A 22,944-nucleotide genomic window follows, 5' to 3' on the forward strand; every position below is an offset into this window, starting at 1 on the left:
CTGTGTTATGATGTAGACAGTGCTTGTCCTGGCTACTCTATTTCCAATCCAGCTCCCTGCTGACAGCAGTGAGGATGCCGGAAGTTTCTGAGCCACCGTGCACATGGGTGGCCCAGATAGAGCGGATAAAGCTCCTAGTTCATGGCTCCCGTCTGGCCCAGTACTGGCTATCATGGCCTTATCGGGAATGAACCAGAGAACAGAAGATTTCTCTCTCCCTCTAACCCTGACGTTCAAAATAAGATTCTTTTTTTAAAAAACTCGTGTTGAAGACGACCTAATCACAGAACAGTTATGATGGTCATGAGGTTGATGATAGGTAATAATTGCTAAGCAGTTCATCCCAACGTGGTAAACACAACTCGAGTGCAGCCACTGATTGAACTAAGCTCCTAACACAGAGCCTAAAGCAGTGCTGAACCAGAGCGGCAGCTGTGGCTCAACGGCAAGAGGTTCTGGAAGCACTTAACCGATTAAGCCGTCTCCAGCCCACACTCCCGTTCCCCATGAAAGCTGTCAGATCGTGTCACTGGAGCAAAGCCTGTGATGAGCAGGCTTCATTTTGGGGGACTGCCCGACCCACAAATTGCTCTTGTCTTGCTTTGCTTTCTTCTGTCTCGTTTATAATTGCCCAAGTCAACTCTGTGGATTTTAATTAGTTTAAGATTTTCCCTTTTAAGAAGTGAGTGCTGTTCTTGGCACCAGCCACACATTGCTTAATCCTTGCCACACCCCTGTGAGGCAGGCGGCATTACTGTCCCTGAACAGCAGAGGGGACCCAGGCAGACAGATGAGGACACTTGCCGAGGTCAGTGAACGGCCAGAACCTGGGTCTGCTTCCAGAACACACACTCTGGAACAGGCATCAGCAATCACAGGCTTATCTGCCCACGCGGGGGAGAAAACGCACCCAAGCCTTGGAGTGTCACCCATACAACAAATGTACCTGATGTGATATCGGCAATTCACGGCCTGTGTTTGTCACTGGTTAGGGGCACAGACTATACATACTGGGGCAGTAGCATGCAGCATAGCACAGGTACTCCAGAAATGATTCATGGGCCTACTGTGCACCAGGCCCTGAATGTGCAGAAATGAGGGACGCAGACCCTGCTCATTAGTACTCAGGGTCCAGAGGAGCCGGATGTGCTAACAGCAGCAACCAAGAAAGATCCAAGCCTGGCACAGCTGGATATAGTCCCCACGTCCCTCATAGTGGACATGGTGCTGAAGACAGGCTGTAGCCCAATCTGAAATTCCCCACCCCATTCTAGGCAAAAGATCTGGCCACAGGTAGCCACCAGAGGCTTGAGCAGGGTGACAGGGCCAGTTGTTTCTCCAGGTGATGAACTAAAGGCGGGAAGGAAGAGAGTGACCAGAACCCAGATGAGGCGGCTGTGGGGACACGAAGCAGCCCCAGTGAGAGGAGGGCATGGAAGGAGGCAGGGAGCCGGGAGGGGAGGTTGGGCTTCCAAGCCTGAGGCAAGGGACTGATGGGGTGCAGGGGCAGCAGGCAAGAGGGGTCTGGAAAAAAAGAAGGAGGGCCAGGGTGAGGAGAAACAAAAGCTGCCCTGATGGGCCAGGGAGCTGGGGGAGGGGGTAGGAGGGGGATGGCCAGAGCCAGGGAGGAGGGCCGGGAGGGGGCTGGCGAGGGCCCTGGCTTGAGCTGGGGCAGACAGAGCAGTTGGCCGCCGGCAGCCTTGTGCTCATGGCTCAGCAATGTCCTGGGCCTGCCAGGAGACGGCCTGGCCCCCGCTGCCCCGGCCCCCACCAGCCCCAAGCCAACTCCCACATCAGGAGCTCTGAAGCCGCCCCCCTCTACCGCCCCCCAGAACTCAGGCACACCTCCGCCCAGCCTCCTCCTCAGGCCTCCCCTGGACCGGGGATGAAACACAGGCCAGACAGGACTGCAGGACAGCCATCTGCAGGGGGCCGCCAGGAAGTGGGGTGGGGGAACCCAGGTCCAGCAGGCGGGTAGGCAGGCAGGCAGGCGGGCAGGCGGGCAGGCGGGCAGGCGGGCGGGCGGCAGGAGAGAGGTCCAGGAGCGGGGGAGCCAGCAGGGGAGTTAACCGTCTGGTCTGCCCGACAGGCCTAATGAGACCCAGGTGGTCGTTGGCCCCTCTCAGGGAAAGCTGAAGCTTCTGCTGGTCTTGTGGGGAGGGGGAGAGGAGGGGGGGTTCTGCAGCTCCAGGGGGCGGGGCGAGGCGGCCCGCTCGGGCAGGGGGGCGGGGGCAGTGCATAACTTGGACAGAGGCAGTCTGGGGCCCGCAGACACCCAGCTGCTCTGAGCCGAAGGCACAGCATGAAGGTAGCGAGCGTCCGGGGGAGAGGCCTCTTGCCAGGGAAGGGGCCCGTGAAGGCCTGGGGTGTAACTCTGAACTATTCTTAAGCTCGGAGTGTCCCAGGGAGCAGAAGTTCAGGCTGGAGCCAGGTGGCCTGTGCCACCAGGAGACAGATGTAAAGGGATGGGGGGGTCTGGGGCCAGCAGAGGAGCCGTGCTGACCGTGTTTTCCGGTCACCAGGCTCTCCTGGCCTTGCCGCTGCTGCTGCTACTCCTCTCGCCACCACCCTGCACCCCCCAGCTTTCTGGAATCCGGGGAGATGGTAAGTAGCACTGTGTTGGCAGACACAGCCAGGCTGGGCAGAGCGAACACTGCTCAACCCGGGAGGGGGAGTCGGGGGGGGGACCCCCACCTTTGAGCATCCCCTGCCCCCTTGTAGAAATCACACTTCTCCAGAGCGCCCCGGCCCTCTCCACTCGGAGCGGGAGGGGGGCAGGGAGGGAGACACTGAGGGTAAATTGGGGGGTGGTACCTGAACCCTCCCCTCATTGTCCGTGACCCCCAGCTTTGGAGAAGGCGTGCCTTCAGCAGCCGCTCGACTGCGACGACATCTACGCGCAGGGCTACCAGGCAGACGGCGTGTACCTCATCTACCCCTCGGGCCCCAGCGTGCCCGTGCCCGTCTTCTGTGATATGACTACCGAGGGGGGCAAGTGGACGGTGAGTGGGACGAGGCCCCGGCTGTAAGCCTCACCTTTAGGGTGCGCTAGCTGCGTACATGCCCAGCTGGTTTCAGTGCGGCTGCCTGAGGTGGGGTCAGCAGGTGAATGTGGGTAGTTCTCCAGTCCCGGGCTGGTACTGGCCCAGTGCAGGTCACAGAATCACAACCAGCACTCCATCAGGCCCACCTGGATTCCAAAACACTCCTAACCACCTTCTCTTCCTGCCTCTCCACGCTCCCTCCCCTGTGTGAGAACCCAGCTGGGTGCTGGCACTCACCCGCTCAAGGAGCAGCATGTGCCTCGTGTTAGCAACTCCCGACCCCAGCTTGGGCCTTTACCAGTCCTTGCCTGGGATCCCCGACCATCCAGGTCCGTGTCCCTTTGCACTCCAGGTTTTCCAGAAGAGATTCAATGGCTCAGTGAGTTTCTTCCGGGGCTGGAATGACTACAAGCTAGGCTTTGGCCGTGCCGACGGGGAGTACTGGCTGGGTAAGGGGTGGCCAAGTGGCCTGGGGGTCGTGGGGGGTGGCTTCCCCAGAGCCAGGTGCTGGCTGGTTGACAGCCGCCTCTCCTTCCCAGGGCTACAGAACCTGCACCTCCTGACACTGAAGCAGAAGTATGTGCTACGGGTGGACTTGGAGGACTTTGAGAACAACACAGCCTTTGCCAAGTACGTGGACTTCTCCATCTCCCCCAACGCAGTCAGCGCCGAGGAGGACGGCTACACCCTCTACGTGTCAGGCTTCGAGGACGGCGGGGCAGGTAGGCCCTGGGACTCGGCTGGGGATTTGAGGGAGGTGGAGGAGGCAGGGCTGGCTCTGCTCCTCGGCCCCCGTCCCCCTCCAGGACCCTCCTTCAACCTTCCTGGGCTTGGCGGCTTCACTGCTGGCTGCGAACCAGCTTACCCTAGCTTGGGCCCCAGCCTGGAGAGCGGCCACGCTGGCCCTGCTCCAGGCGACTCTGTCAAGGCTCAGCTGTCTGTCTCGTGTCTGCCCGGCATCTGGCTCAGCAGCAGGGCCCCAGGCTGCCCCATGAGCTTTCTCGCGGTGCCCCCCCAGGGGACCCTCCCACTGGGGGATCAGCACCTCGCTGCAGCAGCCCCTTCCCTCCATCCCCTCCCGCGCCAGGCGACTCGCTCTCCTACCACAGCGGCCAGAAGTTCTCCACCTTCGACCGGGACCAGGATCTCTTTGTGCAGAACTGCGCGGCCCTCTCCTCGGGCGCCTTCTGGTTCCGCAGCTGCCACTTCGCCAACCTCAATGGCTTCTACCTGGGCGGCTCCCACCTCTCCTACGCCAACGGCATCAACTGGGCCCAGTGGAAGGGCTTCTACTACTCCCTCAAGCGCACCGAGATGAAAATCCGTCGGGCCTGACGGGCTGGCTCCCGTGGGCCCTGCCTTCCCCGGCCGCCCTGGGGCTCCCTCAGATATTCTCCTGCTATCTCTCTTGGCTCCCATGCACCGGTTTCTCAGGAGGGGCCTAGCGGGTCCACACCCCCCCCCCCCCCCCGCTGATCCCCATCACGTCCCTACAGCATCCACCCAAGCCTGGCACTCCACCTCACACCACGCTGCCAGCGTCTCCCCACTCATTCTGAGGCACAGCCGGCCGGCCTAGCTGGGCTCCACGACACCCTGTGCCAAGAGCGGAGAGCCAGGAGCCGCCCTCCTTGCCACAGGCCCACTGTTAACCTCAGCCAGCTGCCTCTCGCAGCTACCTCTGGCTGGGGCCACCCCAGCTGCATGCTGTCCTCCCTCCACCAACTCTGTTCCCTGAGGGAAGCACCAAGGATGGTCCCCACCCCCCAAGCCCTAGTTCATATTCAACTTGCCCCACCCTGCCTGTCCCACAGTCCCAGCCCCTTCAGCTTGATGCTCCTGCCCCCAAATAGCCACAGCCCAAGCAGATATGGACAGAAGGTCCCCCCTTGCTCTGCTGCCGCACCCCCAGAGCTGACATGAGACCAGAGGAGGGGCAGAGGACAAGCTCTGGGTGGGACAGGTGGGGAGTGGAAGTCTCAATAAATCCCGGGGACCTGGATGAACAGCTTCAGGCGCACAGGTGCTTGCTTCGCCCTCCAGCGTGCGCACCTGGCTGCTCTGTGCTCCTCTACAGGCACAGCCCCCAACTCCACAAATGACACCTAGAGTCACGTGCCAGAGGTAACCTTATATTTCACAGGCCTCGTTTTGATGGCAAAAAGACAGCAATAATAACATAATTATCATAGTATTTTAAAAAACGCAATACTGAAAAGGATCACTCCTAGGAAGCCGCAGTTTCCTGATCCGTCACGGCTCGGGGGTGGCTCAAGTGGCTGCTTAAGGCTGAGGGTGGGTCTGAGATGAACCTGCAGAGTTTGTCCAGGCCGGGACAGGAGTCCTGGAGCGGGGTCTTCCTGGGGTACGGCCCGGGCGGGGCAGTCAGGGCTCCTGGAGGTCAGGCAAGTCGGCCAGCAGCATCGGCGAGTCCATCTGGATCTCACGTTGCAGGGACTCGATGTCGGCAGGGTTGATGCCGTGACCCTCCAGCCAGTCAGCGAGCAGAGAGGCCGACAGGGAAGCCGAGTCTGCCTGGCTGGAAGGAAAAGTGGCGGGGACAGGCTTACCACCAGTCCCACAGACTAGAGCCTCCTGCCTGTCCCACAGCACAATTCCAGAAGCTCTGTCAGCTTACCCATCCTGGGGGCCGTCAGCCACGCCCATGTCGAAAGACTGGTTCAGGAATTCTTCCAGGTCAAAGCCAACACCATAGCCAGCCCCACTGCCCTTCGGAGTGCCCGAGAACACAGGGGGCAGGGGGTCCTCTACCTGCAGGGGATGGTAACAGGTCACAGCAGAACACCAGCAAGTACAGTCAGATATGCTGACTGCTCCACCCAGAGACAGTCCCTGGGCCTGCGGAGCACCAGTGGGGCCTTCCCAGGTGGGATCTTGCTAGCATCAAGCACACAGCCTCCTCCCCATTGTACGCTCCTTCCAGCAGCGGGGATGAGCTGAGAGGGATGAAGTGTCATCTCTGGGCAGGTCTTGAGGAACATACCCACTTTCAGACTCATTTACCCTCAGCTCAAAGCTGGGCATCCCTGGGACCTGGGCCCTTCCCCTCACCTGTGACTTAGACAGCTGCTGGGTCACTAGGCTGACATCGGGGGACTCGGATGTAGAAGGCTGCGGGGCAGCCCTGGGGTCTGGCGGCAGAGGACCAGACGGGAAGTAAGGCAGAACTCCTGAGGTGCTGGGGCCTGGCAAGCCAGTGGGTGGCACAAGTGACTGTGGGGCCAGGAGGCTGGTGGAGGTGGCAGTCTGGAGTGAAGTTGGGACAGGGATGGGCACAGGACCAGGGGGTGGGCAAGTGGGCTGGGGGACAGAAGTGGGGCTGGAACCTGCAGGCTGTAGTGGGGGAGCAGCAGGCTGGGCTACAGGACCAGGGGGAGGACTGGTGGGGTGGGCTGGGGGAGGCATCGGTGCTGCAGCAGTGGCTGGAGCCACAGTGGGGGCAGGGGCCGGAGCCACAGTTGGGGGACGGGCCATGCGAGTCCAGCGCTCCAGCAGGCTACGGTCATTATCACTGAGCACAAGTCCAGCCAGAGGGTCAGTGGAGGAGCCCCCAGCGGCCCCCGCCCCACGCTCTTTCCGCTCCCGCTCCTGCCGCCGCTTCTCTCGCTCCTTGGCTCGCTCCTGTCGCCTCCGCCGCTTCTCCTCCCGTTCCCGCTGGCGCTCCTGGGCTGTCACAGGCTTCCGAGGTTCAGGAACTTCCGTGGGGGCACTGGAACCATCTGCAGGGAAGTTGGGCAGGGCAGGGGAAGGTAAGAGCCTGCAGCCCTGTGTGAAGCAGAGACACCCCCTCTGCCACCCCAGTCCTCAGGCAGTTGCTCGGTCCACAAGGCACCTCTGAGTCGGCTCCGCAAGGACTTGAGCAGGGCAGCTTTGAGGGCGGCCTTGGTGTTGTCGGAGATGGCGCCCTCTCTTTTCGGCGGGGTGGGTTCGCTGGCTGGTGGGGGTGGCTGCAGGGTCAGATCAATGGTGTCAGGTGCAGGGCCAGAGCACGGCGGTGGGACTGGTGGAGGTGACTCCATGGCACAGTCCCCACTGGGAGCCCAGGGGCTGGGCATCTCAACGTCTGGACAGCCAGGCTCACTGGCCACGGGCTGCAAGGAAGGCTGGAAGCGGATCTGCTGGCGGATGCCCTCGCGCCGGGCATGGAAGTCCTCAATCTCGGCCACAATGGCCTCCTTAATGCGCTCGCGGGTGAGGGCTTCGCGATCAAAGGCAAAGTCGAAGGGCGGGGCACAATCAGGCTCATCATCGGGATCATGGTACTTGGCCAGGAAGGGATGGCGGAGGGCAGCAGCTGCCGAGATGCGGGCACTGGGCTCAAAACGCAGCATGCGGCCCAGCAGAGAGAGGGCCTGCCGGTCAGCACCAGGGTACACTGTCTCCCAGGGCACAGGCTGGCGTGGCGGCAGGCTCTGGATATAGGCCCGTACCCTCTCAGCCCCCACAGCCTGAATCACAGCCGGCGACGGGGTCCCCAGCACCGTCATGATCAGCTGTAGCTGATGCACGTAGTTTTTGCCCGGGAAGAGCTGGCGCCGGGCCAGCATCTCGCCAAAGATGCAGCCCACGGACCAGAGGTCAATGGCCTGGGTGTACTCATGCAGGGAGAGCATGAGCTCGGGGGCACGGTACCAGCGGGTGGCCACGTACTCGGTCATGAAGTACTGGTGCTCGGCGGGAGACGTGCACAGGCCACGGGCCATGCCAAAGTCCCCAATCTTGAGCTCGCAGTTCTCGTTCACCAACAAGTTGGAGGGTTTGAGATCCCGGTGGATGACCTGCGCCGAGTGCATGTACTTGAGGCCCCGCAGCAGCTGGTAGAGGAAGTAGCGCACGTGCTCCAGCGTGAGCGGCTGCGAGGAGTGGATGATCTGGTGCAGGTCGCTCTCCATCAGGTCCAGCACCACGTAGCTGGCAGGGGAAAGGCAAGGAGGCATGGGTTCACCAGGAGCACTCTCCTGACCCCGGGGCCTCGGCGCACTGATGACACTGTATTGAAGCACACAGAATCCCAGCTTGTCTCACACCTAGTTTCCTCATCTGAGACAAGACGGGGCTGGACAACAGGCTTAAGGTTTGCGGGCTGATTCTACTGTTTTGGCTGCTTGAAGCACTACAACGAAAACTCTGAAAGCATACCCGCTTCCGATGGGGAAGTATTCCGTGATCACTTAGGGCCGTCTGCCATGGGAGCAGGATGCAGGGCAGCGTAAACTTTGCCCAACATTTGAGAGTTTCAATGAAATCACAAACCTGGGGCTGGCACCACAGCACAATTGGCTAATCGTCTGCCTTCAAGCACCAGCATCCCATGTAGGCACCGGTTCATGTCCCGGCTGCTCCACTTCCCACCAGCTCCCTGCTGGTGGCCTGGGAGAGCAGTACAGCACAGGCCAGTGCCACGTGGGACAGCCCGAGAGAGGTCCTGGCTTTAGATCAGCTCAGCTCTGGCCGTTGCAGCAACCTGAGGAGTGAACCGGCGGATGCAAGAGCTCTCTTCATCTCTCCTCTCCAGAAATCTGCCTTTCCACTAAAAATAAATATCTCTCAAACAACAGCAACCAAAAAAAAAAGAAGATACTGTAACCCCTCTACTCTCCTTGAGGAATAACAGCTGTCCCCAGCAACGCCCTCATGAGCACTGGCCTAGGGGACTGTGGAAATTTCCCCAGTCTGCCTCACCACAGGTCGAGCTGCCCTCCCGAACGTGCGGGGACACGGCCCCAGCCCTGCCCTGGCCCTCCGGCTCCTTACACGGATTTGAACTCGCCGTAGGGCACGGTGGGCCTCAGGATGTCCTTGATGGCAATGATGTTGTCGTGCTTGAAGTGTTTGAGGATCTTCAGCTCCCTGAGGGTCCGCTTGGCGTTGGTCACCACGTCGAAGGCGTTAGGGATCTTCTTGATGGCCACCTGCTGGCCTGGGGAGTGGGGAAGAGGCAGGTGTTTGGGGACTACACGGCCGCCGCAGGCCCCTCTCTTAGCATTGCCCTGCAAGGATGCAACCCACAGCAGCTCCCACACGCCCACTACACCTACTTGGTACTAGGTCCACACCAAATGCTTTCCAACGCGTTAACCTTAACCTACCCTGGGTGGTAGGTCCCACCAAGTTACACTAGGAAACCCGGTTCAGGAGCCCGCCGGAAGCCGTGCCCTGTCCACCTCCAGGACCCTCTGCATGTCACACAGCCCATCCCTTGGGCCAATCTCTGCTTACAAGACCCATGTGGCTCTCAGACACCAAGCACGAGGCTGTTAGGATCAGGGAAATCTCCCCAACGGGGAGGCAGGTTGGTGGGATGGCGAAAGGCCATTTCAGGGACTGCTGGCCCGACTTGGAACCTGCCACCTGCACAAACCATTTCTAAACCGAACCGGGGCCTTTGCCTCCCAACCTGGTCACTCACCGGTGAGGCGGCGCCGGGCAGAGGACACCACCCCGTAAGCCCCGTTGCCAATGGTCTCGATGATCTCGTACTCGTCCCCCACGTCGAAGGTCACGTCGAAGGAGCGGGCTTTGAGCAGAGCCAGGTTCTTGGCAGCCACGGAGGCGGCGGTATGGGTGGGCTCGGCCTTCACTGACCCCGGGGGCTCCCCAGAGGCGTCCTCGCCGTCTTCCTCCTTCAGGGGCTCGGCCATGGTGTCTGCATGGAGATGCCGGTGAGGAGCACTTGCGACCCTCTCCTTCCGGTTCCCCAGGGGGCCTCAGTTCCCCTCCTCCCCCCGTGGGATGGGGAAGCAGGACCAGGGCATTTCCTCCCAAAGTTCCAAATCCGACGGCAGCCGGCCACCGGGACGACAGGGGACGGGGGGGCGGCTGGCCTGCAGGGGACATCCGACGCCGGGTGGGAGTCGGGGCCTCGAACCCGGGTCGGGGTCTGCGTGGGGCAGGGCGCGGCAGTGCGGCGCCGTCCAGGAAGAAAGGGAGGGCGGGGCGCTCGGGGCCTCTCGGGGCCTCGCTCACCGAATGGTGGCTCCTCGGGTCTTCAGGAAGGCCCCGCGGCCGCCGGCTTCCTCGTCCCCAGCCCGGAGGTCTCCAAGAGCCGCCCTCCCACTTATTCAAGCACAGCGGCCACCACCGCACGGCCGCGCGCCGCCCAGCCCATCCCCGCCGCCGCCACCGCCACCGCCCCGCCTCCCAAGACCACGCTCCCTGCAGCTCCTGGCCAATCATGAAGCGGTCTCCGCGGAGGGTCCCGCCCCTGATACCTGCGGAGGCCAATCAGAGCGCATCCGCCGAGGATGCCACACCCCCCACACCACCACCACCCCGCAACGCGCGCCCGCCCGAATCCGCCTCGCCGGAGGGGGTCGCCCAGCCGGGGCGCAGGCACTCGACGCATGCGCGGTGGCGGCCCCGGGGAGCATGGACTCGACACCTGCGCACTGGCGGCCCCGGGGCGCTGGTCCTCAACGCATGCGCGCTGGCGTCTCCGGGCGTCGGCCCTCGACACATGCGCGGTGATGGCCCTGGAGGGAGCATGGATTCGACGCCTGCGCACTGGCGGCCCTGGGAGCAGGCACTTGACGCATGCGCTCTGGCGGCGCGGCGCAGCAAGTGGGGAAAGCTGCCCGCACCCTCGCGTTCGTCCTCCTTCTCCGACTCCCATGTTGTCCTTTTTTTGTCCCCCGGACGCGAGCAGCAGCCGGGCCCTCGGGGTTGTTACCTGGGCGGCGGGAAGGCCCCAGATCCGGGGTTCTGGGAGCTGAGGGGCAGCGGTCACGTCCCGCCAGGACACCGGGCCCACCGGGTTCTAGAACGGCCGGTCAGCCCGGGCTCGGGTGCGGCTTCTCCCGGACTCCGCGCCCGAGTGTGGACGCGGCGGGGCTGGCTCCGAGTCTGCAGGGAGCCCAGCCCTGACTGACACCGGACGGCTGCTGCTCGCCGGCCTCGCAGTCCTGCGGGTCCACCCCTCGGGCGAAGCAGAAGCTCCTAGAGCCGGACCGACCGGGTTGCTACTTTCTTAGGTTGTGAACTAACGGTCTGAGGGTCCAGGGAAGAACGGGGAGTTTCATGAACCCGTGCTTTTGGTTTGTTGGAATCTCCCGCTGTGGGCGTTTTAGATCTTTTCATTTAAATGTACTGAAAGTGCCACCTGCGTGTCCGGCTCCAGACATTTTTTTAAAAGATATATTTTTATTATTTATTTTTATTGGAAAGGCGGATATACAGAGAGGAGAGACAGAGAGGAAGATCTTCCGTCCGATGATTCACTCCCCAAGTGAGCGCAACGGCCAATGCTATGCAAGCGGGGCCGCCGGGATTAGAACCAGCGCCCATATGGGATCCTTGTGCATTCAAGACGAGGACTTTAGCTGCTAGGTCACCTGAATCATTCCCTTAAAAAAGCATTTATTTAATTTAAAAGGCAGAGAAAGAAAGAAAACTCACACTGGTTCACTGCTCAAGTGCCCACTGCAGCGAGAGGTTGGCACAGGTCAAAGCTAGGAGCCAGAAACTCGGTCAAGATCTCTGCCGTGACTGGCCAGAACCCAGCCCCCTGCGCTGTCACTGGCTGCATCCCAGGGTCCGTGTCTGCAGGAAGCTGGAGCCAGAAACAAACCCAGGCATTCTGATGCCAGAATGTCCAGAATGCCCACTCCATTTCTCAGTCAGGCACCCAATGGGCTGGTCCAGCACCCATGCCATCAGCATTGTAAACACCGCTCCAGTGCCAGGAGTGGGCCTGGTAGGGAAACTGCGGGCACTCCTCTGCTAGGTTGTAGCTGCCACTGGTGAGCACAAGAGCCGGGGCTGGTGGTGGACTGGGCTGGGCAAGGCAGCAACACCTGTTGGCACGTGTATGGGTCAGGTCCAGGGACAGGTCAGGCTGTCCAAGCTGCAGCACGCATGGATGTGCCCAAGAATTGGATGGTATGTGGGACAGACTGGGCTAGCCTGTAGCACTTGTCTACACAGGCAAAAACTGGGTCTGGTGGTGGGACTGGTAGAGGTTAGTGGGGGTCACCCTAACTAGGCTGTGCATGAAGACGGGGTCTGTGGCGGGCTGGGCTGGGCCGCAGCACCCATCAGTTTGTGAGAGAGATGGGGCAGGGAGTAGAACTGACCAGGCAGCTGCAGCCACCAGTATTTGTGTTGGCTGGTGCAGGTGACAAAATGAACCTGACCCTGCACTGGCTGGTCAAGTTTGAGGTCACCCCAAGCGAGGTTTCTTGGGGAACTCCCCGGCTGGACCACTGAACTCAGACCCTGGCCACAGGGAAAATCACAATAAGGATGGTTTGACCTTGGAGCGTATGAGTTAGGACTGGGCCTCCTTGTTGCGGATGCCTGAGCACTGGACAGCATGCCCGGATGCACTCAGGGGACATGACAACCTTTAGGCCAGCAGAGGATGTTCAGTGCCTCCTTAGAGGATGGAAAGCAGAGGGGTGGGCCAGCTCTCCTGGCCAAGCTTTGCAGCATGTTCCCGGGTCTGTGGATGCACTGACGTGACCTTGGTCAGCCAATACATATTGGTTGAAAAGTTTGCAACCCTGATACAATGAAATCAACAGTGTCTCAGAACTATCAAAACCACTCAAGTGACACCCTCAGGACACTTTTCCCCACACCGGAGTCTCTAAGGCATCGTCAAAGGACTGTCCCCATCCCGGGTGCTGATACAGTTTGCCAGCAAGGAGTAGCACCCTCCCCTGCAGACATACCAGGAAAAAATTGATACATTTGTCCCACTCAACTTCCTGTAGACCTCCATGCTTCCCACCCTAATCAGAAACCCACACAGGTACACATCCCTCTTGACTGTGTAAACAATGTTAAAAATAAAAGCTTAAAAAAACCCACTCCATCCTCAGCAATTACTTGGTATGGTTGCAAGCATGCTCCATTAACTCCCTCGGTTATTTCCCTAGCTTAACTGATGCACTGTTGTGTTTTTTTAAAACAACGAGATACTTCTATTGACCGTCACTTGTATGTATTTAAATGGCAGAGTTACAGAGAGAGACAGAAGTCTTCGTTTTGCCCGGTTCACTCCCCAGATGGCCTCAATGACTCAGCGTGGGCCAGGCTCAAGCCAGGGGGTTCATCCAGTCTCCTACATGGGGGGCAGAGGCCTGAGCACTTGGGGTCATCTTATGCTGCTTTCCCAGGTGCGTGAGCAGGGAGCTGGGAGCAGGATATGCGGTCTGGGGGCTGCGGGGCGAGCCTGTCCCACCCTCACAGTCTGAGTTCTGCCATGCATGGCAGCTTCCTCTTTCCCAGGCTATCTGCCCTTTGCCTGGTTACATGGACCTGGTGAGCAAGGTGGGGATGGAGCAGAGAGATGGTTAAATTTCCTGGGCTTCCACAGAGGAGGTCAGAGTTGGCTGGGCACAAACCGAGACATGCCCTACAGACACCCGTGCTGCTGCGGGCCGGGGTCTCTGATAATGCGTTTCTCTTGCCCCCTACCACTGTCCCCATGGGGAAGACAGCCTGCCCCAGGGCTCCCACGGCACTAGGCCTTCCCTGCTGATCCCCTGGACCGGCAGCAAGCCCCTGGAAGCTCTCACGCTTACCCCAAGTTTGTTCAATCCACCGCCAAGCTTCCGGCCCCATGATGTCCTGTTGGATTGTGGGGACAACCTCTGACAAAAGCAGGCTGGACACTACCACGGGCCACCCAGTATTGACCACCACAAGCATTTTTGCTGAAACTCACCTCCCTGCACTCCAGGTCGCCAAGGCCACCGGCCACCGGGAAGGGGAGCAGTAGGCCAGACAGGACGGGGTGGAGGGAATCTGTGTGAGTCCCTGGGGAGGGAAGACTCCCTGACCAGGTGTGATCAGGTGTCACCCCGTGGGCTCACCTGGTGGGCTGGGACACCCCACATCCCCTTCCCCCCAAGGAAGGTCTACTCTAGGCTTGGTAGATGGCTGCTGGGAAAGCATGATGACTTGGGGCCCGTACTGGGGACCCAGGGTTCCCCTTCATTTCCTGGATCCAAGAGAAGGTCTCCAACATTTCGTCTCACCTCACCTCAGCCAAGAGGCTCTTCCCCCACCTGCACCCCCAGCCGGCCCTGGGCCTGGTCTGGGTCGGAGCCGAGCAGGCCCTGGGGCGGGGAGGTCTGTCGGGAGGTCCGAGTTTGACTCGGCGGGGATGGCGTCAGCATCACTTCCCGCGAGCATACGAGCCCCCCGGGGAGGACCATCCCGGGGTAGCCGGGGCGGTGCGCACGGGCGTGTGCAGCCTCCCTGCGCAGCAGCCGGCGCGCCCCCCGCCGTCCCACCCCGCGGGACCACAGCGACACCCAGTGGCCCGAGCGCTGCTTTTTGTTTCCACCATCCGCTTTTCCGCCTCCGCGCTTCGGGCCGGCGGAGCCGCATCAGGACCCACACGCTCCCTGACTTTACCGGGTCGGATCGTGCGGAAGGCCGGCCGGCTGGCCCGTCCAGCCAAGGACCTCGCCCGAGCAGACCCCGCCTCGAGGATCGCCCCTGCGCAGGCGCACAGCCTGGAGCCGCGTTCGCGAACGCGCTGAAACGTGTCCCGCGCGCCACGCCGTCTGTATCCACGGCAACGCGGCGCCCCCTCCCTGCCCGCGCTCCGAAACGAGCCCCGGTGCCATGGCGACTCCGACTCCCAGCGTCTTCCTGCTCATGGTCAACGGGCAGGTGGAGAGCGCCCAGGTGAGCAGCCAGGGGGACCCCGGATGCCGCTCGGGCCACTCCCGCGGGGGTTAGGTCCGAGCGGCGGAGGCCGCTGGGAACCCCGAGTCCTGGCGTGCGGATGCCGACTTGGCCCCCCGACAAGCTGAGCCGCTGTGGAGGTCGACCCCGTTGTTTGAGGGGTGATGGGAGGAAGCGGGACTCGAACCCCGCGGCCCCGTGCGCAGTGAGCGCCCCAGCACCCGTGAGCTTATGACGGAGGGATCAGGAGGGAGAAGTCTTGTTCCACTGGTTCACTCCCCAAGTGGCCGCAACCGCCGGAGCTGCGCTGATCCAAAGCCAGGAGCCAGGAGCCTCTTCCGGGTCTCCCACACGTTTGCAGGGTTCCAAGGCTTTGGGCTGTGCTTGACTGCCTTCCCAGGCCATGATCAGGGCGCTGGACAGGCCTCGACCCAGCACCACAGATTACCTGCTAGGTCACGACGCTGGCCAGCCTGGATAATATTGTCCTATGCTTGTGACAGTTGGCAGGGGTTTAGGTAAACAGCCCTGCCAGGGTCGGATGCTCGGGCATCCCACCACAGGCCTCAGGCTCACACCTTGTCCGGGTCTGTCCCGCCCTGGGGCCCGTGCCCATCTGCCCACTCTGTCCTGTTCTCTTCCATCCAGGCACTCAGCCTGGCTGGCTCACCCACTAGTGTTCTTCCTCCACAGTTCCCTGAGTACGACGACCTGTACTGTAAGTACTGCTTCGTGTATGGCCAGGACTGGGCACCCACCGCGGTAAGCCGGGCTCTGGGCAGCGCTGGGGTGTCCCAGGGCACCCCTCACACCCTGTTACCCTCCCCACCAAGAGGACCCAAGCAAGTGGGGGCAGAGGTCACCCACCGCCTTAGTCTGGCTCCCTGGCATCTCCCACCCACACCCCGTGTGCCTGAAGTGGGAGGCAGGAAGCTCCACGAGGTGGCCGGGGAGGGCGCTGTAAGTGAAGGCCTGCAGGAAGTATGGGAGCCAGTCGTGGGGGAAAGAGCACCCTCGGCAGGAGGGTGCAAAGACCTGAGGCCGAGAAGGTGCCCAGCCCGTTTGTGGGGCTGTGAGGGCCCTGGTGTGGCCGCCCACAAGGCCAGGAGGCACGGGAGGCAGGTCCTGGAGGGCCCAGCAGGTCAGGGGAAGGACCAGGCCTTCATCCAGAGACTTGTGAGCTGAGAAAAGAGGGGACTTGCCTTCAGCTTCTCTGTGTGGGAGCAAGGGCAAGAGCAGGGAGGCGGGCAGGGGCGGGGCAGCTGGGACTAGGAAACCCTGTCCCCGCAGGGGCTGGAGGAAGGCATCTCCCAGATCACATCCAAGAGCCAGGATGTGCGGCAGGCGCTGGTGTGGAACTTCCCCATCGACGTCACCTTTAAGAGCACCAACCCCTACGGCTGTGAGTCAGACAACAGGGCATCCCCGCGGTGCCCTGCGTCCAAGTCTGTGCTGGCACTGCATGCAGGGGACGGGGCTTCCTTGTGGCACCCTGCGACTTGCCTGGCGTGGTGGGCTGGGAATCTGCTGGCGCTGCACGCAGGGGCTTCCCCACGGTGCCCTGCGTCTAGTCTAGCACCATGCACACCGATGCTGCCTTCCCTCTCTGATGAGCTCTCCTCTCCTCCCTGCATGCTTCCCCTCACCCCTGCCCATGTGGTGCTGCTGACCTTGTACAAATGCAGAGTCCGCACCCCCCCCCTCCAAATCCTGCAGACACACACTCTGGTCCCCCTGAAGGGCATCAGGCAACCAGCAATAGGGCAGATTCTCAGGCTAACGTTCAGAACGGTCGGCGTTCCCGCACAGCTGCCCTGCACTCTTTGCTGACTTAGTAGAGGGGGCCGAGAGGCTAGCAAGACCCCGTGGCCTCTCTGGGCCCCCAGGGTGCTAATACCAAGGTTCGAAGCCAGAAGAGGGGCAGAGGAAGGTGCAGGGAAATGTTTGAAGCCCCCAGAGGGCTGCCCAGGGAGGGAGGATGGGGGTGGGAGTCAGGCTTGTGGGATGACAGCCTGGCCCTGCGACGGACCGGCTCGGCCGGGAGCAATCAGTCTGACGGGAACAGGACCCCAGGAACGGTGGGCAAGAATTCGGCGAGTGACAAACAGACACGACAACTCAAGGAAGTTGTATCTGAGTGCATTTTGCAAAAGCAAGGCCTCAGCTTATATACAATAGATTATTGCAAAGGGACATTTTCCTTGTTTATACATGTGGTTACATTTCTACAAGCAATTATTCCAGGGAGGTAAGCAGGTGTGTTGAGCAAAGCTTGTTCTCTAATAGCCTGGTGACAGCCTGCAGTTGCTATTTCCTATGGACGCAGTTTGACACCCTTTGACTTTTAATCATTAAGTAGTTAGCCCTCATTGTGTTTTGTGCCTTACACTGGTTTTAATATTAACTTGCCTATATTTCTAGTTTTTCTTCCTGTATGGCTTTTTAAGCTGTAAATCTCTACTATAATCTTCTTTTTAGGAATTCTCAAAAATAGTCCTAAGTAGGTTCATTAAAGCTAGTAACTTGATAGTTTTTATCTCAGACTGCTTGCTATCCTTGTCCAATCTCCTGTCAGAAGGCTTCATAGAACTATAAAGGAACATTGAGCCTTTGCCGCACATAAACAGTATTATTCCAGTCATAAAGATAAGAGCAAAGAGAGTACAGCTAGGAACGCCAAGACCACTAGAGATGCAGCCGAATCCAGGAGGCATCCTTCCTTGAAGCTTCCGCCTCGGCCCGGTGATTTCTCACGCAGGCTCCACTGGAGGTGGCGTGACATGGCCCCTGGCTCAGGAGTGAGAACTCGGTGCAATCACGTGTGCTGGGTGAGGACCATGGCCTGTAAGACGACAGGGGAGCCGGAACTTCCTCCTGCCTTCTGTCCTTACAGTGCTGTGCCTTTCCCTGCCTTTAAACAAGATTTTTTTGGAAAGCGTGACAAATCTTCTATCCTCTGGTTTGTTCCCCAATGGCCATAGCAGTCAGGACTGGGCTAGGCCCAAGCACCATCTTCTTCTGTGTTCACAGGCACACTAGTGGGCAACTGGCTTGACCAGGACTTGAGGCAGTGTGCACCAGCACCAGCAGGTACATGGCCAGGGTAAACTGTGGTAACAGAATATTGTCCTGCTGGAACAAGGCGCCAGTGTGAGTACTACTGACCTGGTGTTGAATTAAGAAAAGTCGCTGGCGCATCCCGCGCACTGCATGACTGCTTTTAGATAAAGTTCCAAGAACATGGGTGACACTGTGTGGGGGCGCACAGCAAGGCCCTGAAGATTGGTGAGATGCGGACAGTGGTGGCCTTGCTGTGGGCTGGCCAGGGGAAGGGCATGGCCCTCGCTTCGTGTCCACTGAGCACTTGGTACACGTTGGGCCTGCTGGCTCCCTGGCCCTCCCTGGGCCAGTGACGTGTCCCATGCAGAGGATAGGGACACTAACACAGTGGGATTTTTGTTTTGTTTGAAAGATTTATTTATTTTTATTGGAAACTCAGATATACAGAGAGGAAGATCTTCCGTCTGCTGATTCACTCCCCAAGTGACTGCAACAGCTGGAGCTGAGCGGATCTGAAGCTTCTTCCGGGTCTCCCACACAGGTGCAGGGTCCCTGCCTTGGGCCGTCCTCCACTGCTTTCCTAAGCCACAGGCAGGGAGCTGGATGGGAAATAGGACAGCCGGGATATGAACCAGTGCTCATATCGGATCCCAGCACATGCAAGGCAAGGACTTTAGCCACTAGGCTACTGCACCAGGCCCAACACAGTGGGCTCTTACCAGAAATGGGCACAGCTGTCAACTTTTTAAAAAAAGATATTTTATGGGACCAGCATTGTGGCATAGCTGGGTAAAGCCGCTGCCTATGATGTCAGCATCGCATATGGATGCTGGTTCAAGCCCCGGCTATTCCATTTCCCATCCAGCTCCCTGCTAATGGCCTGAGAAAGCAATGGAGGACGGCCCAAGTACTTGGGCTTCTGTACCCATGTGGGAGATCTGGAAGTAGCTCCTGGCCTCAAACAGAGTGGTACAGCTGTGGGAGGGGCTGTGCAGGGAACCCAGCCAGGTGCATCCTGTGCGTTCCACCTGCAGCCTGCAGCTCAGCTGGCTGTGTCCCGCCCTCCGCCCACGCCTTCCCTGGCTCTCCCCTGCACTGACCCCGCCTTGCTCCCCCAGGGCCACAGATCGTGCTCAGCGTGTACGGCCCGGATGTGTTCGGGAATGACGTGGTCCGTGGCTATGGGGCAGTGCACGTGCCCTTTGCCCCTGGCCGGTAGGTTCCTACCCCAAGCCTGCCTGCCAGACCCACACCACCTCCCGAGGCTGCTTCAGCCTAGGGCTGGAAGACACCCTGGCGGGGAGGCGGCGGGGGAGGGAGGTATGGCGGGGAGGTGCAGACCACATGGGTGGTGGGGCCTACAAGGACCAGGCCAGGCCTTGGCCCTATGCTTGGCTGCCAACAGCCCATCCGTGCAAACGTGTGTTCCAGGTACAAAAAGACCATCCCCATGTTCGTCCCGGAGTCCACATCCAAACTACAGAAGTTCACCAGGTGAGTGCTCCCCCTGTGTCCTCCCAGCCCGATTACCTGCCGCTGGTCTGCGGGTGGCCAGAGGACACGCTGCACCCTCAGCTTAAACCAGGCCATCTGGCCGCCCCACCCCTGGAGACAGAAGGAAGCGGGTCCCATGGTTGCTGAGGGTCAAGCGGCCTCCCCTCGGCCGCTGGCTGGCAGTGCAGGTCCGCTGGCTGGCAGTGCAGGTCCGTGCGCCCCTGCCGAGAGTCTGTGTGTGGCGTGCAACGGACAAGAAACGCTGCAGCTCAGGAGAAGGCTGGGCCCTGGGGCCGGAGCATGTGAGCTGTGTACCCGCCGTCACAGTGGCCACGGGGACCTTGTTCTAAGTTTGATGTATTGATTTGAAAGGCAGAATTAGAGGGGGACAGGGAGAGGGAATTCCACTTGCAGAATGGCTGCAGTGACCTGGAGCTGCGCCAGACCAAAGCCAGGAGCCTGGGATTCCATCCAGTTCTCCCATGTGCGCGGCAGGGGCCAAGCACCTGGGCCATCCTCCACTGCCTCCCCAAATGCATGAGCAGGGAGCTGGATCAGAAGTGGAGCAGCTGGGACTTGCTCACAGCTGGGACCCTTGATTGCTTGGTTATCAAATGCCTTTACAGGTGGGCACCTCTGGCAGGAAGTGACGTTTAAGTCACACAGGCGAGTGGCTGCCGGGGGAAGTAGTGGAAGAACATTAGGCACTGGTGCTGGTGTTATGGCTCAGCAGGTTAAGCTGCTGCCTGTAGCGCCAGCATCCCTTAGGGACGCTGGTTTTGAGTCTCAGCTGCCCTGCTTCCAGTATAGCTCCCTGCTCCTGCGCCTGGGAAGGCAGTGGAAGATGGCCCAGGTACTCGGGCCCCTGCTCCTGCATGGGAGACTTGGGGGCTCAGAGGGCTTTGGCCTGGCCCAGATGTGGCTATTGTAACCATTTGGAAAATAATCCAGTGGATGGAAAACCTGTCTCTCACCATCTCTAATTCTGCCTTTCAAATACATAAATAAGTCTTTAAAACAAAAAAACAAAACCCTACAAGCAGAGCGGACAGCTGAGCCTTCAGAGGTCAGCATGGCTGGGAGGCTGGGGGGACACACCCAGGAGGTAAGCAGGACCTGGAGACAGACACCTGGGGAGAGACCTCTCACCCAAAGCCACATCCTGTGGGAGCTTCCAGGACCAGCCAGGCCGGCTGACCATCAGCAAGGACCAAGAGCGAGTGGGGGACTCCCGGCACTCCTTTCTCCTGCCAACCTGGGCAGTGTGACTTTCACAGCTGCATCCGTGGAGGCCTCTCGCTGAGGCAGAGACCTGAACCATCCTGCTCCCGCCTTCCCTTCCCCCGCATCCTGCCATGGTGTCCCACTAACCCACCCGTCCACCCCTGACACCCTCAGCCCAGTGGTAGTGTCAGAGCCAGTTGCAGCAGGAGTGGCGGGTGGGCTCAGTGCTGCGGCCCCCTCAGGAGCCGCTTGGGGCACCTGCTGCGCTTGCCTCTTCCCCAGCCCCAGGCTGCAGGGCTCCGGCAACCCCTCCCCAGTCGCAGGTCCGCTTTCTCAGTGGGTGTCAAACCTCCCTCTAATGAGGACGCTGATGATGACACGCAGGGCTCACCTGGATAATCCAGACTAATCCGGAGTAATCACTGCATCTCAGCAGCCTTACCCTCACTTGCAAGACCCCTTTCCCAACCCAACCGCTGCAGTCTTCCCCTGGCCCTCAGGATGACAGCCCAACATCTTCTCCCAAGCTCTCCTAGTTGGGTCTTCTTACCAGCCAGGAGAGTGGAAGCCGTGGGTGCCGCCCTCATTCGAGCCCCAGTGCGCCCGGCACTGGCCGTCTCACTTGGCTCCGGGCTCCTGGACTGTCCTGAGGACTAGGAGTCCGCCTGCCCATTACGTCGCTCCTCTCTGTGGCCCCGAGGGCGGGCGCGGGCGCATGTTGCCATGGTCACTGGGCTGCCAGCGCCGTCCCCGGAGACCGCGGAGTCTCGCTGGCGCGCCCGCGCGGCGCCATCTCCTGCCCAGCGTAAACCGGGAGGCGCGAGTCCTTCCGCTCTGGCCGTCCGGGGTCCGAGCCCGGCAGGTGCCCCCTTCCCGGGATGGTGAGCAGTGACCACGGGGGGGGAGGGAGATTAGGTCTAGGCCCTTCTAATCCTTGTCCCTCACCCTCCTCAGCGGCTGCACCTTCTAGGGTTTTAGACTGATCCCACCTCACATCCGCAAGTGACCCCAGTTTCATGCTCGGAGCAGCTCGGAGTGCAGCTCAAGGGGATGACTGGGGGTGAGGGGACGGGGAGGGGAGGGAAGCCTCTCCAGCGGCAGGGGCCGCGGGGAGGTGCTGGTGCCTCCTCACCCCCTTTTCCCTGTTCGCAGCTGGTTCATGGGACGGCGGCCCGAGTACACAGACCCCAAGGTGGTGGCCCAGGGAGAAGGCCGGGAAGGTAAAACCTGGTGCACCCAGCCCCCTCCTCCATGCACAAGCAGGTCCCCTGGCATCCTCCCATGGAGGACTGAGACCCATTTTACAGCGGAACATGCTGAGGTGGGAGGCGGAGGGAGTCCCAAAGCCCCTGAGCTTCGCGTCTTGCCCCTTCCCAGTCCATCCCTCCTGACCTGACCCCCTGTGTCTGCAGTAACGCGCGTCCGCTCCCAGGGCTTCGTCACCCTCCTCTTCAACGTGGTGACCAAGGACATGAGGAAGCTGGGCTATGATGCTGGGCCTGCAGACACACAGGGCACTTTGGGGCCCAGCCCAACCCAGGGCATCCCCCGGTGAAGGTAGCACTGCCAGGTGGCACGTGATGAAAGGCTGGACTCGTGGTGGGGTGGGAGAGGACAGACCGTTTTATAAAATTAAAGGAAAAAATATTTTCAGAGAGCGCAGAGGTGTGGATGCCTTTTCTCCCTGGTACACTTTCCCCGCCCCTGCCCTGCAGGTGGGAACTACCAGACCACTACACATCACAACCACGCCTCAAGCCACGTCCTTAGCTTCCTCTGCTGCCTCAACACACCCCCAAATGGGCATACTGGCTACCTCCAAAATGGGGGGCATGAGGAAGCACCCCAGGGCTCCAGGACCCCAAGGCTGCCCTTAGTTTGCCCTACCACCCACACCGCCTGGGGGGGAGGCTGCTGGCTGGAGTGTGGCTGTGCCCATGGAAGGAAAGCCTGGCATCTGAGGGGGTTCCCTGGGATGTGACTCATCATGTCACCTGCTCCCCAGGGGCACAGCCCTCCAGAGATCCCAAGCAAGGTCCGTGTGCATACAGTCACTGCCCACGCCTCATCTGGGACCCAGGTCTCCAGTGACCTTCACGCTGTTGGGTCCCCTCACACTTTGAGTTCCTTGGGGCCGTTGGGAACCGGGAGCCAGTGCGCTCTGCCATCTTCCCCACAGCTGCGCCCCTAGGGGGCGCCCTCACCCTGCTCACTGCTGCATTTGCCTCCTGCGGGTTCGCCCCCAGCAGGGACCCCGGGAGGGCCCCCAGGAAGCCTTGGGGCCCGGTTGTTCCCACTTCTCCCCACGCAACCAAGGAGACAGACTGCACAGGCCAAGCTCCGACTGGCCCTGTGTGGTTGGGCTTCTGAATTCAACCAACTGTGGGTGGCAACTATTGGACGATGGTCACTTTTAAAAGTTCTTTTTTTAAAAACATTTTTTATTTGAAAGGAAGATAGA

The 22,944-nt window shown here is 60.4% G+C and overlaps 3 protein-coding genes across 4 annotated transcripts; 2 read left to right on the forward strand and 1 right to left on the reverse strand.

Annotated features, from left to right (window-relative positions):
* The first annotated feature begins 2,253 nt into the window (after nt 1-2,253).
* MFAP4 (microfibril associated protein 4) lies at nt 2,254-4,824 on the forward strand. Its single transcript, XM_041001113.1, has 6 exons — nt 2,254-2,308; nt 2,523-2,604; nt 2,848-3,002; nt 3,397-3,493; nt 3,584-3,766; nt 4,132-4,824. Exons 1-6 carry the CDS (start codon nt 2,303-2,305, stop codon nt 4,377-4,379), a joined length of 771 nt encoding a protein of 256 aa, XP_040857047.1. The 5' UTR covers nt 2,254-2,302; the 3' UTR covers nt 4,380-4,824.
* A 343-nt stretch (nt 4,825-5,167) lies between these two features.
* MAPK7 (mitogen-activated protein kinase 7) lies at nt 5,168-10,160 on the reverse strand. Of its 2 annotated transcripts, XM_041001682.1 has the most exons (7): nt 10,032-10,160; nt 9,475-9,711; nt 8,820-8,985; nt 6,898-7,976; nt 6,117-6,784; nt 5,683-5,816; nt 5,168-5,583 (listed from the first exon to the last, which is right to left on the reverse strand). In XM_041001682.1, the coding sequence occupies exons 2-7, from the start codon at nt 9,704-9,706 to the stop codon at nt 5,430-5,432; spliced, it is 2,433 nt and encodes an 810-aa protein (XP_040857616.1). In that variant the 5' UTR covers nt 9,707-9,711; nt 10,032-10,160; the 3' UTR covers nt 5,168-5,429. The 2 variants fall into 2 exon arrangements, with proteins under 2 accessions (XP_040857616.1, XP_040857617.1); XM_041001683.1 differs by lacking the exons at nt 9,475-9,711; nt 10,032-10,160 and having other exon boundaries at nt 6,997-7,976; nt 8,820-9,000.
* A 4,468-nt stretch (nt 10,161-14,628) lies between these two features.
* Nucleotides 14,629-22,141, forward strand: B9D1 (B9 domain containing 1). Its single transcript, XM_041001686.1, has 7 exons — nt 14,629-14,705; nt 15,399-15,467; nt 15,996-16,107; nt 18,884-18,980; nt 19,197-19,259; nt 21,636-21,703; nt 21,896-22,141. The coding sequence occupies exons 1-7, from the start codon at nt 14,643-14,645 to the stop codon at nt 22,036-22,038; spliced, it is 615 nt and encodes a 204-aa protein (XP_040857620.1). The 5' UTR covers nt 14,629-14,642; the 3' UTR covers nt 22,039-22,141.
* The last annotated feature ends 803 nt before the right edge of the window (nt 22,142-22,944 follow it).

This window comes from Ochotona curzoniae, unplaced genomic scaffold, assembly GCF_017591425.1.
Source record: "Ochotona curzoniae isolate NIBS_2020 unplaced genomic scaffold, NIBS_Ocur_1.0 scaffold_2453, whole genome shotgun sequence".
NCBI classification, from domain to species: Eukaryota; Metazoa; Chordata; class Mammalia; order Lagomorpha; family Ochotonidae; genus Ochotona; species Ochotona curzoniae.